Raw genomic sequence first — 15,571 nt, 5'->3', positions numbered from 1 at the left:
TTAACAAATGGATAGAAGACAACAAGCTTTTAAACAAGCTTTAGAACAGGTCATTCGGCGGTTGACCACATTTTTACCCTTAAAAGTATCGCAGAAACATTCCTCAATAACGACAAGAAGCTATATAGGTACGTTTTTCGTTTACTTTAAATCTGCATTTGATATGATCGATAGACATGCGCTTATCTACAAGCTGTATACTAACGGAATGTCATGGAAGTTCGGAAGACTTATTCAGTATCTACATATATGCCGATACAATTGCTAAGGTATGGAATGGAGAAGTTGTCGAGAGGGTTTAAAACACAATCGGGAGTCGGACAAGGCTGTACATTAAATCCTAGTCTGTTCGCCTTGTTTATTGCAGATCTTACAGGACTCTTATCAGGTAACATAGACTTCGCCGGACAAATAATTAAAGCATTGCTGTTTGCGGACGACATTGTTCTTTTGGCAGCATCACATGAATCATTGCAGTTAATGATAAAAGGCCTTTATCAATATTGTCAGCTTTGGAGTTTGATGGTGAATCTTAATAAGTCCAAAATTTTGATTTTTAAACGAGAAGAAGGCCGCAAGCGAAAGAAAAAGGTTTCTATAATGGAGAGGTCATTGAAGTTATCACGGAACTCAAATACCTTGGAGTTCACTTAACGAAAAATTTGAGCATGGAAATTCATCTAAGAGAGAAACTAGTTAAGGCTAAAGTTGCAATTAGTGCAACTTGGAAAAAATGGTTTTCTAACAAAAGTATAGCACATAGCAGCAAGTTCAAGATATTTGAAGCGGTATCTGAGTCTGTCATGTTTTACGCGGCACAAACTTGGGGAACGAAACAATACGAAACAATTGAGAAATCTCTCCGATATTTTACTAAGCGAATTTTTAGAATGCCATCAAATACACCCAACTATATGTTATTATGTTGGAATCAGGATTATCACTTTTGTTCATACGAACCCTAAAAATGCAAGTCGATTACAGCTTGAGAGTTATGAAGACTATGACTTATGAATAGGCTTTAAAAGATAGTAACGCTTCAAGTAATACGAACCAAAACAGGTTGGTGTTCTGATTGGATAAATTTGCAAGAGAAAGTGGAATGCAACTGAACCTTTTGTGTAATAACCAGGATGGTTTAAAAGCTTCTTTATACCAGCTCATTTCCGCAGTCGACATAAAACAACGAGAGAAATACTTGAAGTACGCCACAGGATCTTTATACACTACTAGCGGCTCGGTACGTGCTTCGCTACGCATAAGGCATAGTAATAAAAAAAAAATGATTATTAATAATATATTTTAAATTGCTAGCTATTGAAGAGCCCAAACGACCTAAATGATATATTGTTTATATTATATTTATCAGCAAAGTAAAAACTAAAAAATAGAATTGGGTACTCTTACTATGGTGGGTCTATATGGGTAAGTCTTAAACAGTTGGATAAGCAATATTTTAAGTTTTTCCATTTTGAGCATGAATGAAGAAACAGTTGGGTGTACCGACTCTGGCAACATACATTGAAGTTTTTGTCCAGGATAGTGTAATCTTTTAAATGCAAATGGCAAATCAGTTGGAATCATGGGGATACTTGGGATCAAACACACTTCTCCTTTTGACTTACCAGTTAGGATTATAGCTTCAATCATTTGTACTGCCAATCTGGTGCCATTACACAGTTTTGGTGGATTAATGTTTCGCAAAAATATAATCAATGAACCAATTTTCATATTCAAGCAATGCGGTAGTATACCAGCCGGTTCCAATGAATTTAAAAATTCAATTGGATAATTCATTGCCTCATCTTGATTCATAACACTGTCAATTGATTTATATGTAGTGACTACACCTGGCAGTTTCGCTTGAATTTGAAATTGCATTGATATGAATGTTTTTCGGTGCTAAAATGGTGCGTTCTCTCAACTAATTATGATTTCTGTAATTCTGAAGAATATTCGGAAAAACACATTTAATAAACTCATCTATAGATTGCGCAATTGTACAAAGATTGTTCGATAAACTGATCAATCCGTTGGTACTTTCGATTGGTATTTTGCCATCACCAATTTCTAACAATTGTTTTGATAACTCATGGGCAGTTGCATTATTATGTAGATGAATACGCATATTAATGTTCAGTGTCAATTTTGGAACATATCTCCAAAGAACTGATGACTTCAAACAGGCGTTTATTTCATCAGTAGGAGTTGTTTGAGGAATGACAGGCAAAAGTCCCCTGACAGCAATATCAGAGCACCACCAAAACAGCTGTTGATTACCGCGTAGATCTTGCATTGTTCGATTCTTGCCTCTACTGATTTTTTATTCGCCATTGTGCGCTCATCCCATAAAATAATTGACGCTAATCGTAGAACTTTTGCCATAGCAGAATTTCAGCGAATTTTGCAAGTTCGACTTTCAATCACCCGTACATTCAATGGTAATTTTAAGCAGATTGTGCGGTCCGACTACCTTCTAATAATGTAGCAGCATTTCCCGAAGATTCAAGTGGCAATTCAATTTTCTGTTCCGATCATCAAAAATCAATGATACAACGAAAGTTTTGCCTGTACCACCAGGTGCAACCAAGAAATATAATCCACCTGCATTATTGGAAACGACTTACATGGTTGTGTCATACACATGTTTTTGTTGGTTATTAAATTGGGTTATATTCGATTGTACAAACTTAAATCATTATAATTGAACTCCTTCAAAAACAATTCATGTATCTCACGATTTGGTGCGGTCATACCCAATTGTGCTAATGCTTTATTTACAATCGTTAGACACATATCTTCAATTATTATAACAGCTTCGTTGTACATTTCCAAGGTAATCAATAAAATCGGGATTTCTTTAAGTATAGTACAAATTGTTTGTATATGAGAGTATAGAAAGATAAGATGTTGATGTTGATTTTAGACCTTTTGAATATTTTTTTTTACTTTTCTCTAAGTACAAACCTTCTCTGGACTTCCACGAATAATTCAAGACCAAAATTAGCCAAATCGGTAGATGTATTGTTGAGTTATAAGATTACAACGAAAAGTGGCATTGATTTTTATATATATAGATACAGGCAGCTCTACTGTCAACTAAATCACAACTTGGAAGAGAGGAATTATTTTAGGGACGATAATAGCATTGTTGAAATTTCAATGAGGGTTAAATTGAGAGGTGAAGCTATACAGCTGAATTTTATACCTCATAGAGATGACTTACCAATTATATGCTCATTGTGCAATTTAAATTAAAGGGAGGATGTTTTACACTTTTTTGGAAGATGTGAAGTGCTTTTGGTAGCGAAATACTGGCGCAAAATCTAGTTATTCTCTTGCTTAACAATATGGAAGTTTAAATATTATATCAATTCTGCAGGCTAGCTCTTCTCTTTCTCTATAGAAGTAGAATTATAAATGAAAGTTTTTAAATATGTTATTGAGCTATGTAATATTTTTTATGATTTGTCAACAAGGCCGACGGCAGTAAAGCCATGGTTTTTCTTAAAGAATTGTAATTAACGTTATCAAAATAAAAACCAATCTATTCTAATCTTAAAAATCTACACATTTTTTGTCTGTTGTCTTAAGACTATCGATTTAAATGAAATAAGAATTTCCAGCTTCCGCTCTAGACTATACAAACATTTTTTTCAATTTCAATGTTAAAATCAAGGCATCTGTACCTTCCTATGTACCACATACATATTATTTATAAACAAATCAATTTCTAGACGCGAAACGTCAATGTCGTATTTTTTTTAATCTTTTGCAAAAATTCAAACGGATGCTGTTCTGAATAAATCCGTTTGTACGATTTTTGAACCTTAGGTGTGCATTTACTTTAAAATTTCTAAAATTAGATAGATGAAATCTCCGGTTGTGTTGCTAACTACAAATGTACCTGTCTAAATTTCAGGACGCATTGTTTATAACAAAAAAAAAGAAAAACGAGAATAAAACGCATCTAACATTAATCCAAAAACAAAATGTATTAGGTACAGACTACAGATTTCAAAAAGTAAACAATTATAGTGTAGGCGTAGAAAAAACTACTGCACAATCATAAGAATTTTTGTAAAAATAGCTTATTTGAAAAAAAAATATCGAATTACATTAATAAAAAAAATAAAAACAATTTATAAAACAAAGAAATTCCATTCCAAGAAATAAAATATCCCCATCATGCAACACACAAAATTATTCGATTCATATTAACAATTTTTATTTTGTGCAAAAATAAATTCCAAAAATAATCAAAAAATACAACTGCTTATTTCACTGGATATTTTTAGCTTAATTAAGTTTTCAATTAGGAAAAAATATATAGAAGTGACTATGGTATTTTATATATCTGACCGAATTTGAAAACTTCAATGTTTTTATTTTATGTTCATGTTCAAAATCAATATACTACACTTCGCCTTCAAAGTCCTCATTAGAAAAGTGATTTGTTTAAAATCCAAAACTAGTTAAAATCATTTAATATTTCTTTTTTTCTTTCTTCAAAAAAATATAATTCATGTCATCTCATTTCAAACTGAAGATCATAACAAAAAGCATTCGAAAAACGATGAAAAAAATTGAAAAAATATCTCCTATGACCCTCGATGGAAAATTGGGAAACTCTTCCAATCTTTCAAAAACATACATCAGCATCATATCAGGGGAAATTAGGCTATTTTTAAAAAAAGCCCACATACAATTATACACAAAATATTCTCCACTGCAGACAGTCATACAATATCCTCTCTCTAACAGTAAAATGGTGAAAAAAGAAGAAAATCAAAAACCAAATTTTCATTAAAAGAAAAATAAACCGAACAAAATATGCGCGAACACTTCTTGAGGGATTTTTTTAAGAAAAAACAGGGAAATTTTTAATTTTGAAATTTTTGAGAGAATTGAACTCATTTTATTTTTGTTTGTTTTTTTTGCTAGCTTGTGAGATAGTATGTGGAGGCAGAAGATTTTTCAACACAACCAAAACTGTGTTTTGAAATAATGTGGGGCTGATAGGATAAAAAAAGTTGGTCCACATCAGTGTTCTCGGGTTTTTGCTAGCGTATAGTGTGTTCCAAAAACGCTAAGGTTGGTTTTTCACATACACTTCTATAATATACCTTAAAGGATATTTTTTTTAAATAAATTTTTTGTTCTTTCCAAAAATATTTAATATCAACTTCAATCTTTTTTAAAAAAAATAATAATAATTTTGACATATTAAACTTTTTTTGTGAAAGTGGGTGATTTTTTTCTTCCAAAACAGGATATTTATTTGGTATCCTTGAAAATCCAAAAAATAAATAAACATAGATAGTATTTATATCCATACTTTTACCCAGGTGAAGTGAAAATCCAGTGCATTGTGTGTCCGTGTTACAAGTGGTATTTAGAGCGAGGATATGACGTTTAAATGTCAAAAAAAGGATGAAAAACGGATATAACCTAATATTGCATACAAAAAAATCCCAAAAATAATCGAATAAGTCCTGGATACAAAATGAAAATCCTCACATCTAAATGTTATGCAATTTACAAAAAAAAAGTATTAAATTGTGTATTGGAAAATTTATATACATATGTATATATTTGTATATACATACGTTTCTACATTTATGTATATATTTTCAAAAACAAAAAATAAACTTCATGGTTTGTTTGAATCGTTCTTAAAAGGCAATTGAAATCGAATAGCTCTGAAAACATTTCATAAACATTTCGCACACGTATATAAACCACTACATCAAATACCACTACACGCATATCATACACACATACACACTCACTTCTTACCTGCCTCAGCACACACTAATTTTAAATGTGTATGTGCAAAGAACATGTGTGTTTGAAATTTTTGGTTTTGTATTTTTGCGGATATTTCAACATTCTTAAATCTAAATAAAAAGCACAACGGTTCTATTTTTAAATGATTAAAACATGCACACACATACATTCGCATATGTACAAACATAAAATTTTGAAAAATGTCAGTTTTTCAAAAACGTACAAATCATTTCAGAGGCCTAAAAATAAAATATAAATTATGAAAAAAAATTATGTACATATGCATTTTTTTGAAGATTGTAATTATCTGCAATTTCAAGTCGATTAAATTTAATGAGTTTTGAAACACTTCATGACAGTGCCATAGTTTTTAAAATACTGATTTTTAATGTCCACGGCGGCAATGGTGATGGTTTGGGATTTGGGACTTGGGCGTATCTCAAATTGAAGTGTGTGAGATAAAATTAGAATATTGTGTAGGTGCAATTTATTAGGAGTTTTAAAATAAATTTTGAAATACAAAAAATATATAGAACACAGATAGAAACACCTTCATCGCAATAGGTGTCTAAAATACACATACACTGACACAAAAATGACATCATTTTATAGTGCTGTTCTATTATACACACAAATACATACAAAAAAAAGAAGAGAAATGAAGAAAAGGAATTTGCAAAGTTTAAAAATTTAGTTTTTTTTTGTTGGCATATTTGAACTTTCATATTCAATTTCATTTGGCAACAAGCTTGGTTATTTTTAACACACAAAACAAAAATGAATACTTGTAAATACATATTTTTTTATTGTTATTAATAATAATTTCAATATATATAGTTTTAGATTTGAAATAAAAGTAGTCTTCTTGTGTGGACTTAAGTATTTAGTTTAGAAAATTTAAGTTGACATTATTTCGAAAATGTATGTTGGTGGTAATAGTTAGAAGAAACATTTTGACATTTTTTTTTAAATTTTTAAGAGTTTAAATTTTAATTTGTTTCATTTATTGAATTCAACTAAGAATTTGCATTCATTAATTTCAACTGAAGATTGGGACTTCAAATTTTGCAATAACCAACCTTAAAAGGACTGCAATAGTTTTGTCCCCAATCATTTGGGACTTTATGCATTCACTTGAAGTCTTTGAATTCACTTGAAGTTTTTGCATTTTGAGAAATGTCTTTGTACTTACCTTAAGTCTTTGCAATATTTTGAAGTCTTTTCATTCTTTTTAAGTCTTTGCATTCACTTGAAGTCTTTGCATTTACTTGAAGTCTTTTCATTCACTTGAAGTCTTTTCATTCACTCAAAGTTTTTGCATTCTTTTGTAGTCTTTTCATCCATTTGAAGTTTTCGCATTCACTTGAAGTCTTTGCATTCGCCTAAAGTATTTGTATTCTTTTGGAGTCCTTGCATTCACTTGAGTTCTTCAAAAGAATGTAAATACTCTGAAAAAAGCCAACACTTTAAATGAATGAAAAGACTTCAATTGAATGCAAAGACCTGAAGTCAGTGGAAAGACTTCAAGTGAATGCAAATAATGCATGAAGTCTCAAATGATTGCAATACATTGATCGCAGTGAAATGATTGGATAACATATTATTGCAATCTTTGTAAGGTCAAATGATTGCAGGATTAAGTCCCAACCGTTAAGGGAATTCAATGAATGCAATCTTTAAATTGAAGTCATAAAAGATTGCATTCTCTTAAAAGCCTGCTATTAAAGCATTTATAAGTACTTGGCCAGTACTTTTCATCGAACGTCAATTTATAAAATACTTTATTTTGTATTTCATCAGAAGAGAGTATGAGTACTTCTCAAACGCATAAGTATCCTAATACTAGTTCAACATATTAAATAAGGGTTTAAAAATTGTTAAGGGTTTAAAAATTTACCAGTTAGCAATTTGCAAAATATTTAGTAAATTGCTTATTAACTTTTATTAAAAAACGAGGACCCAAACATTTCTTGAAAACAAACAAAGCAAATACTCTTAAACGGAACTATTAATTGGAATTCACAACTGTCGACTGGACTAATCCATGCACTGTTCTCGTAAGAATAACCGTAAAGATGTCAAATGTCAAATGTCAAATTGCTAAAGTTAAAGTAGCCATTCCGAGATTTTTACTTTAGCTAATTGTAAAGAGATAGTAAGGCGGTAAATCAGACAAAACAACTTTTAAGCATAGTTAATTGCTAAAAATGGATTTAACATTTTACGAAATTGTTACGCCATTTTTTTTAATGTTTTTCTCAAACACTAATGTACTGAATTATAAGTACCAATTCGTGTAGTGGTAAATATAAGGTAATTCATTTTTTGTTTCGAAAGTTAATCTTAACAAAAAACTCTCAGCTATGCATTTTTGATGAACAATGCATTTCATAAGAAATTTGAACTGTGCCATTAAGTGTGACAAACAATAGACCCGTTATCCAGAGCAGCCCATCTACTATTTATATTCTTTAAATATCCTGCTGGATCTATTATTTTGTGATTGAAATGTTAGTTTTTCTATTTCACACTAGGCGACATTTTGTCTTGTGAAGTTTTTTATCGCTTACAACTTTTTCAATAACAATAGTGTTTCCACTTTACCGATATTACTAGAAATGATATATTAGGTTTTTATAGCCTAACTGTGAAATACAAAAATGTTCTGTCAATTTAAAGTCTCTATTCAAGTCATTTTCTATTGCTAGTTGATGGAAGATGGAAGAATTCGGTTGTTAACAGTTCTACTCCTGAAAAAACAATATACATTTTTTCTTCTGGATTTGAAGTCGAAGACGAAATTGAGATTAATTCTTGTAGTTTTTAAATAATTAATTCTTAAATATTCATGCTAGTTTTCGACTGAGCATATTAGGTCAGTTTAAATTAAATGTCAGGTATCTTCGTATTCTCAGAAATATTTATTAACAACAGTTTTCACTAGTATCTCATTGTTACAGTTTTCGGGCAGAATTATAATAATAAAATATAATACAATTAATATTCTATACTAACCAATTCAAATAAGACAACATGGAAGAAAATTTGATACATGTATAGAGCCACATGACGTTTAAACAAACTACTGCAAGAATTTTGGAGTTACCTTTTTTTCCTTTAAAAAGAAAATTCTTATTATGACAAAGCTTACAACATTCCACACTGGCAACCACTTTAAAAATTAATTGCAAATTGTTCAATCGAATTCAATTGAGTTCAATCATCTAAAAGTGACAGAAAGCTCGGTGATAGCCAATTTCATTATCAAAAATGGAACATTCACTATTAAAAATAAATAAATAAATTAGCAACAGTCTATGCAGAACCAGGACCTAGTGACTAACAACTCTCAACCATTCCTGTGTGCGAGTAATGTTGTCAGAGATGGAAGGGACCTACAGTTTATTTGCCGAATCCGAACATGACAAGAATTACTCTTGGAGGACTTGTCAATTCCTGTAAAGTAGCACAAGCAGGGATTTAACCCAAGGTCCCTTGCATGACAGTACAACGCACTAACCATTACGCTACGGGTACTACTGCAATCACTATTACCTTGGTCAATATTACTCCACTCTTAAATCAGAAATACTGATTTTTTTGTAGTTTCTGAAAGTCAATCAGGCAGTACCTACCCGTGAAAAAGTAAAGTAGCACAGGCATTGATTTAACCCAAGGTCCCTTGCATGACAGTAAAACGCCCTAACCATTACGTTACGGGTACTACTGCAATCACTATTACCTTCGTCAATATTACTCCACTCTTAAATCAGAAATACTGCTTTTTGTAGTTTCTGAAAATCAATCTTTTTTAAATCAGAGATTGCTCAGAGCACGCTCCAAGCTCCAAGCTCCAAAAAAAGTGACAGAGCTCTGCCCTGTGTTAAAAAATAAAAACGCTTAATAGTGACAAATTTTGCGCCACATTGTAATAATTGCAAGTAATGGGCAGGTTCAGGCAACATAAGGGACTTCATTTGCAGTCAACTTCATTCTTTGAACGTACATTTTGACCAAGGCAACTAATTATTTTTTCAAACGTCATGAATTTCAAATTCAGAATTTTACTTCACAAACCTCTACTTTAAGTTTAAAGTACAAAAAATACCAACAAAATTATTGTCGTCAAAACACTCCTCAGGCAAGCTACAAGTCCACCACGATTTGTATTTTTTATTGTAAAGAAATATTAGTTATTTCTTTTCCAAATTGACAAGAAACCCTTTTACAGAGCACTAAATAAAGTTGTGCAGAAAATCAATAAATCAGAGAGTAATAAAGTTCAGCTTTCAGTTGAATGAAAAAACATTATCAACTGTCATTTTGATAGAAGTAGACTTGATTTGATAGTTAGGGAGATTTTTCTTGACTAACTTTCCAGTCAACTTTCCATTAAAGTTGCCTTAATAAGAATGTAATTTTTTGGCAGCTGGTCTATCAGATACTAGAAACTTGCCTGACTTTCAAGTCCCTTATGTCGCCTTAACCTGCCCAATGGCGCTGGAAGTCTTTTTTGGACAGCATCTTATGACGTAGTGCTGGCAAAAACACGCAACTTAGAGAGTATTATTTTGAAACTTCTTTTTGAAAAACTTTCTTCCAAAGAGACTGATATTGACAGAAGCAAATTGTTGGTGTTTAATTATGATGACAACACTCAAATTGGGCGCCAATTAGATAAAATTTTAGTAAATATATTATACAAGTTCTTGATAAAAAAAAATAATATTTTAAAACAATTGGATTTTATTTAATTTTTTTCCTCAATTTGTATATATTTCAGTTTTCTTCGTATTCATTTTGTTCCAAAGTTATAAAAAAACACATTCACCATGGACGCCATCAAGAAGAAGATGCAAGCGATGAAGCTTGAAAAGGATAACGCCATTGACAAGGCCGATACCTGCGAAAACCAAGCTAAGGATGCTAATTCTCGTGTCGATAAACTCAATGAGGAAACTCGTGACTTGGAAAAGAAATTGGTCCAGGTTGAAGTTGATTTGGTAACATCTAAGGATGCCTTGGAAAAGGCCAACCGCGAATTGGAGGAAAAGGAAAAACTCTTGACCTCAACTGAATCAGAAGTTGCCACTTTGAATCGTAAGGTGCAACAAATTGAAGAGGATTTGGAAAAATCTGAAGAACGCTCAACCAGTGCTCAACAAAAATTGCTGGAAGCTACCCAAGCTGCCGATGAGAACAACCGGTAAGTTTATACATATAATCACGTAATATTCTTAAATTCAATTTAATATATTATCATATATTATTAAAGTATGTGCAAAGTATTGGAGAACCGTTCCCAACAAGATGAAGAACGTATGGATCAATTGACCAACCAATTGAAGGAAGCCCGTATGTTGGCTGAAGATGCCGATACCAAATCCGATGAAGTCTCCCGCAAGTTGGCCTTTGTTGAAGATGAACTTGAAGTTGCTGAAGATCGTGTCCGTTCCGGTGAGTCAAAGATCATGGAACTCGAAGAAGAATTGAAGGTAGAACACTGTTAAAAGTACAGTTAAAAAACAAAGCGATTATAATTAAACACAAAATTTCCTCATAGGTTGTTGGTAACTCCTTGAAATCTTTGGAAGTATCCGAAGAGAAGGCTAACCAACGTGTTGAAGAATTCAAGCGCGAAATGAAAACATTGACTGTTAAATTGAAGGAAGCCGAACAACGTGCCGAACATGCTGAGAAGCAAGTTAAGAGGCTCCAAAAGGAAGTCGACAGGCTAGAAGGTAATGTTTATAGTTTAAAAATATTAATTTATTGTATAGTATATTTTACATTTAAAAACAATTATATTTCGATCATGTATTGAAAAATATTTTTTCAAAAAATCTTTATTTACGCTTAAACTAACATTTAGATATAAAAAGAAAAAAATAAAAAAATATACTAAAATTTTTGAAAAAAAAAATATTTATGAATACATACATTTTGTAAAAATGAAAAAAAGAAAAATTTCTAATCTTAAATTAACACTATTTTTAAGTTTACTGTATAAAAAATGCTGTGCTTTTAATATTAATGATGCTTTTTGCAGACCGTCTCTTCCACGAAAAAGAAAAGTACAAAGCGATCTGCGACGATTTGGATTCAACATTTGCTGAACTTACTGGATATTAAAAAAACAAACAAAAGAATAATAATTATTATAATAATGAACTTCAAAAACAATTTACAAGACATTTACAATGACACCTACACACGATATATTTTGTTTACCCATTTTTACCAAGCATATCTCGATTTACATTATGAAATTCGTTTTTATTTTTCCAATTGAAATCAAAACTGTCCAAAATGCACTGCATTCAGTTTGCTTACTTAGCAACAAAAACAAAACATTAAGTTGAATTTCTTGGATGAAATTAGCAGTAATTTGTTTGTTTTATTAAGAAATCAGCATAATTATTGCGATTATTGTAATAGATTTTTTTTCTATTTGATATTGTACGAGTAGTTCAGAAAATTTGATGCAAATTTTTTCCTCGCACCGTATTTCGCAGTTTCCATAAAATTTTGTATGCGTCCAGATTGTGTCGTCTTTATGGACAGTGATTCCTTATTTATCTTCTTTTTTTATTTGTATAAATTTTGTTTTCAAGCTTAAGGCTATCCATTTTAATTTTCTATGACAGAAGGTATTTTCTCGGTTAGTATTCAAATGTCAAACTGGAAGAGTAAGTTCTTTTGAAAGAAACTTACATTTCTAATGTCAAACTGAAAATGTTGAATCTTTTTAAAAAGAAACTGACATTTCAAATGTCAACCTGAAAATGTTAAGTCTTTTCCAAAAGAAATTGACGTTTCAAATGTCAAACTGAAAATGTTAAGTCTCTTCAGAAAGAAACTGACACTTTAAATGTCAAACTGAAATTGTTAAGTATTTTTAAAAAGAAACTAACATTGATATTTTGATTAAGAAGTTTTCTTGAAGTTTGATATTTTTATAAGATACGCAATATCAAAACTGTAAAATTGTTATTCTGTCATAAAATCAAAGCTGCTTTAAGTCACCTGCATATAATATAATATTGTACAAAATATCCTCATTTTTTAAATATATTCCCTGAACAAATAAGATACACTGTAAATTACAGTTTAAAAAAAAACATAATGAACTTTAAAAAAACACCAACATTTTGTAATATAAAACCAAAAACAAACAAAAATCATCACGCCTGTGGGTAACAAAGTGATGTTAATTACGATGAATTATCTTCGCGTTCTTTTTTTTGTTGGCAATATGTTGATAAAAAACAAAATAATTGATGCCAATCGAAAGTTTTTGATAATTTTTGAAAAACGACAGTTTTTTTGTTTTGATACTCCAACACTCTTGAAAAATCACAATCGTAACATTGTAATATAAAAGGTGATTTTTTCTTTTAAAAATTTTATTTTATTTTTGTGTTTATGTCATTGTTTCTATATAATGTATTACTTCACACATGAATGAATCCTTCGAAATTGTTTATAAAACAACAACAAAAAAAAAACAAGCACACGCACAAAATTAAGTGTCAATCCTTTTTTGTACCCATCACACAATATGTAAACTGTTACCGTCTATGGTCTATATGAAGATATGCAACTATGTTCTTAAATTCACCATTGTTTTATGTTTTCTCTGTATAAATAATGCACCGATTTACTAACAAAATGAAAAATATGTCTTTTATCCCTCACCACCAGATATGTAGTTTTGTAAAATGATGATATGTTTTCTGAAGTCATTTCTTAAAAATCTATTCAAATGTCAAATAATTTCAACTTAGTTGAGTTGTAAACGTCATAAAAACGATAATGTCAGACTATATGGTAAATCAATTTTCAACTGAAAAGAAAAAAGAAAGGATTCTCTCTGGTAACGCGAACGAGTGTGGACGTGTTTCAGGCAGCGCTTCATTAATTGATTTTAATTCAAAGTTTCTTTTTTTTCTGTGAGAATTAAATTTGCGACTGATGGATGGTGATAATCACCCTCCTCTTTTGGGGCCGAAGTGGCCTCCGGATAAACGCTCATTTTATGAAAAAATCAATCTTCCATCCAGTTTGCTAAGTGAAAAAGATAAAAAAAAATTATAGAAACAGTTACCAACGAGTGGATTTCAGACGAAGACGCGCAATATTCCGGTTGCGAAAAAGAGATGGATAGTGAAATCTCAAAATCTCAAATACATAATTTTCAACTGCAAATGTCAAACAGTTTCAACTTAATTGAGTTGTAAATGTCATAAAACCGATAAAGTCAGACTATATGGTAAATTAATTTTCAACCTCAACTGAATCCAGAGTCTAAAGTCTCAATTAATTGAAGTCATTGGGGAAAGACGATAACCATCTTTTTAAAGTTAAAATCCCACTCCCAATATATGGAAATTCAGTTAATGAAATCTCTAATTCACACAAGACTGCATCTTATCTGAGATGATTGTCAAACTACTGTCTTCTTAACTTTCCAATCAAGATCTCAGAAATGTCAGTTTTTTTCAAAAATATAAAAACAATTTCTCACTTTATCTGTCAAAAATGTGAGAACTGCATTTTTATGATTTGATTTCTTAAGAATTCTAAAATTCAGTCTGGTTTTCTAGTCAAAAAAATACATTTGGATTTTTGATGTTTGACAGATGGATTAAACTGACGTATAAATTCAATGGACTTCAGAGAAACGTACATTTATTGCACTTCTTATACATATCTCCATTTCCATTCGAACTCGTATTTAATTTTCATCAAACAATATGTTTGTATATATAACAAATTGCCACATAAAATTTATAAATATTTTTTGTTTACAAATCGATTTTAATATATTTTTTTAATTTCTTTTCTTCTATTTAATTCATTTATACAGACGAATTGGGCATCAACAAAGACAGATACAAGTCTCTTGCCGACGAAATGGACTCCACATTCGCCGAATTGGCTGGTTATTAAAAATTTTAATCCATTTTTAAGAAAATTATCCAAAACTATTAAACATAAATTTAAAATCAAAATGTTGTGAATTACACAAACAAAAACAATGAAAAAAAACCAAAACAAAATACACATACACAAATCACAACAATGTTTCCTTTATTTATGATAATAATATCTGTTTTTTATTTATTTAAATAATAAAATAAAAATATTATTATGATTGTTTATATTTGTTAAAAAATCTATACAACAAACGAAAACAAAAATGGTGAATACATTTCTCTCTTTCTTGATACACTTTTAACACAATATTATGAGAAAACAGAAGAAATTGGAACTAAAAGAAAAAGATGGATATATGCCATTTACACCATTTGTTTTAACATCAGCAAACAAATCATTAATGTGCAATGTATTCTCTCATTCTCTCTCTCTCTCTCTTTATTAAAAACATATAATAAATAAATCATTTTTTATTTTATTTATAACTTAAAAAGTAAAATCATTATAATAATATTATATATTTATAAAATCTTCTTATTTATACATACAAATGTATATTTTTTCTTGTTAATAATTTATTTGTTTGTGCAAATTCTTTTTAGGAGAAACCGAAGTAAAAAAAGGAAAAAAAATAATATGTGTGATTTGCTTTGATGAGTTATGTTGTTTTTTGCTATTATTAAAAAAGGACAACCGAAATTTAATAATCTATCGCTCAGAGTAAATAATAGTTAAGTTGATTATACATACGTAACGGTTTTTTTACGTGTAGGCTTCAATCTGGAAATCCTTTTTTCCAAGTTGTTTTTTTTTTTGACAGCTGTCAATTGATTCATGATCA

The 15,571-nt window shown here is 30.3% G+C and overlaps 1 protein-coding gene across 2 annotated transcripts; it reads left to right on the top strand.

The window, feature by feature from the left end:
• The first annotated feature begins 4,942 nt into the window (after window positions 1–4,942).
• LOC129954217 (tropomyosin-2) lies at window positions 4,943–14,941 on the top strand. Of its 2 annotated transcripts, none has more exons than XM_056067973.1 (5): window positions 4,943–5,094; window positions 10,574–10,996; window positions 11,066–11,285; window positions 11,354–11,531; window positions 14,660–14,941. In XM_056067973.1, the coding sequence occupies exons 2-5, from the start codon at window positions 10,623–10,625 to the stop codon at window positions 14,740–14,742; spliced, it is 855 nt and encodes a 284-aa protein (XP_055923948.1). In that variant the 5' UTR covers window positions 4,943–5,094; window positions 10,574–10,622; the 3' UTR covers window positions 14,743–14,941. The 2 variants fall into 2 exon arrangements, with proteins under 2 accessions (XP_055923948.1, XP_055923949.1); XM_056067974.1 differs by lacking the exon at window positions 14,660–14,941 and adding an exon at window positions 11,840–12,054.
• Window positions 14,942–15,571: the final 630 nt, after the last annotated feature.

This window comes from Eupeodes corollae, chromosome 1, assembly GCF_945859685.1.
Source record: "Eupeodes corollae chromosome 1, idEupCoro1.1, whole genome shotgun sequence".
Classification (NCBI taxonomy): Eukaryota; Metazoa; Arthropoda; class Insecta; order Diptera; family Syrphidae; genus Eupeodes; species Eupeodes corollae.
This window is presented reverse-complemented; position numbering and strand designations above follow the sequence as displayed.

What these genes read in the sequence shown, in the direction of transcription:
- LOC129954217 (XM_056067973.1), top strand. Translation starts at nt 10,623, where the DNA reads ATGGACGCCATCAAGAAGAAGATGCAAGCGATGAAGCTTGAAAAGGAT. An exon ending in GCTGCCGATGAGAACAACCG is followed by an intron (nt 10,997 to 11,065) that starts GTAAGTTTATAC and finishes ATATTATTAAAG; the next exon opens with TATGTGCAAAGTATTGGAGA. An exon ending in AACTCGAAGAAGAATTGAAG is followed by an intron (nt 11,286 to 11,353) that starts GTAGAACACTGT and finishes ATTTCCTCATAG; the next exon opens with GTTGTTGGTAACTCCTTGAA.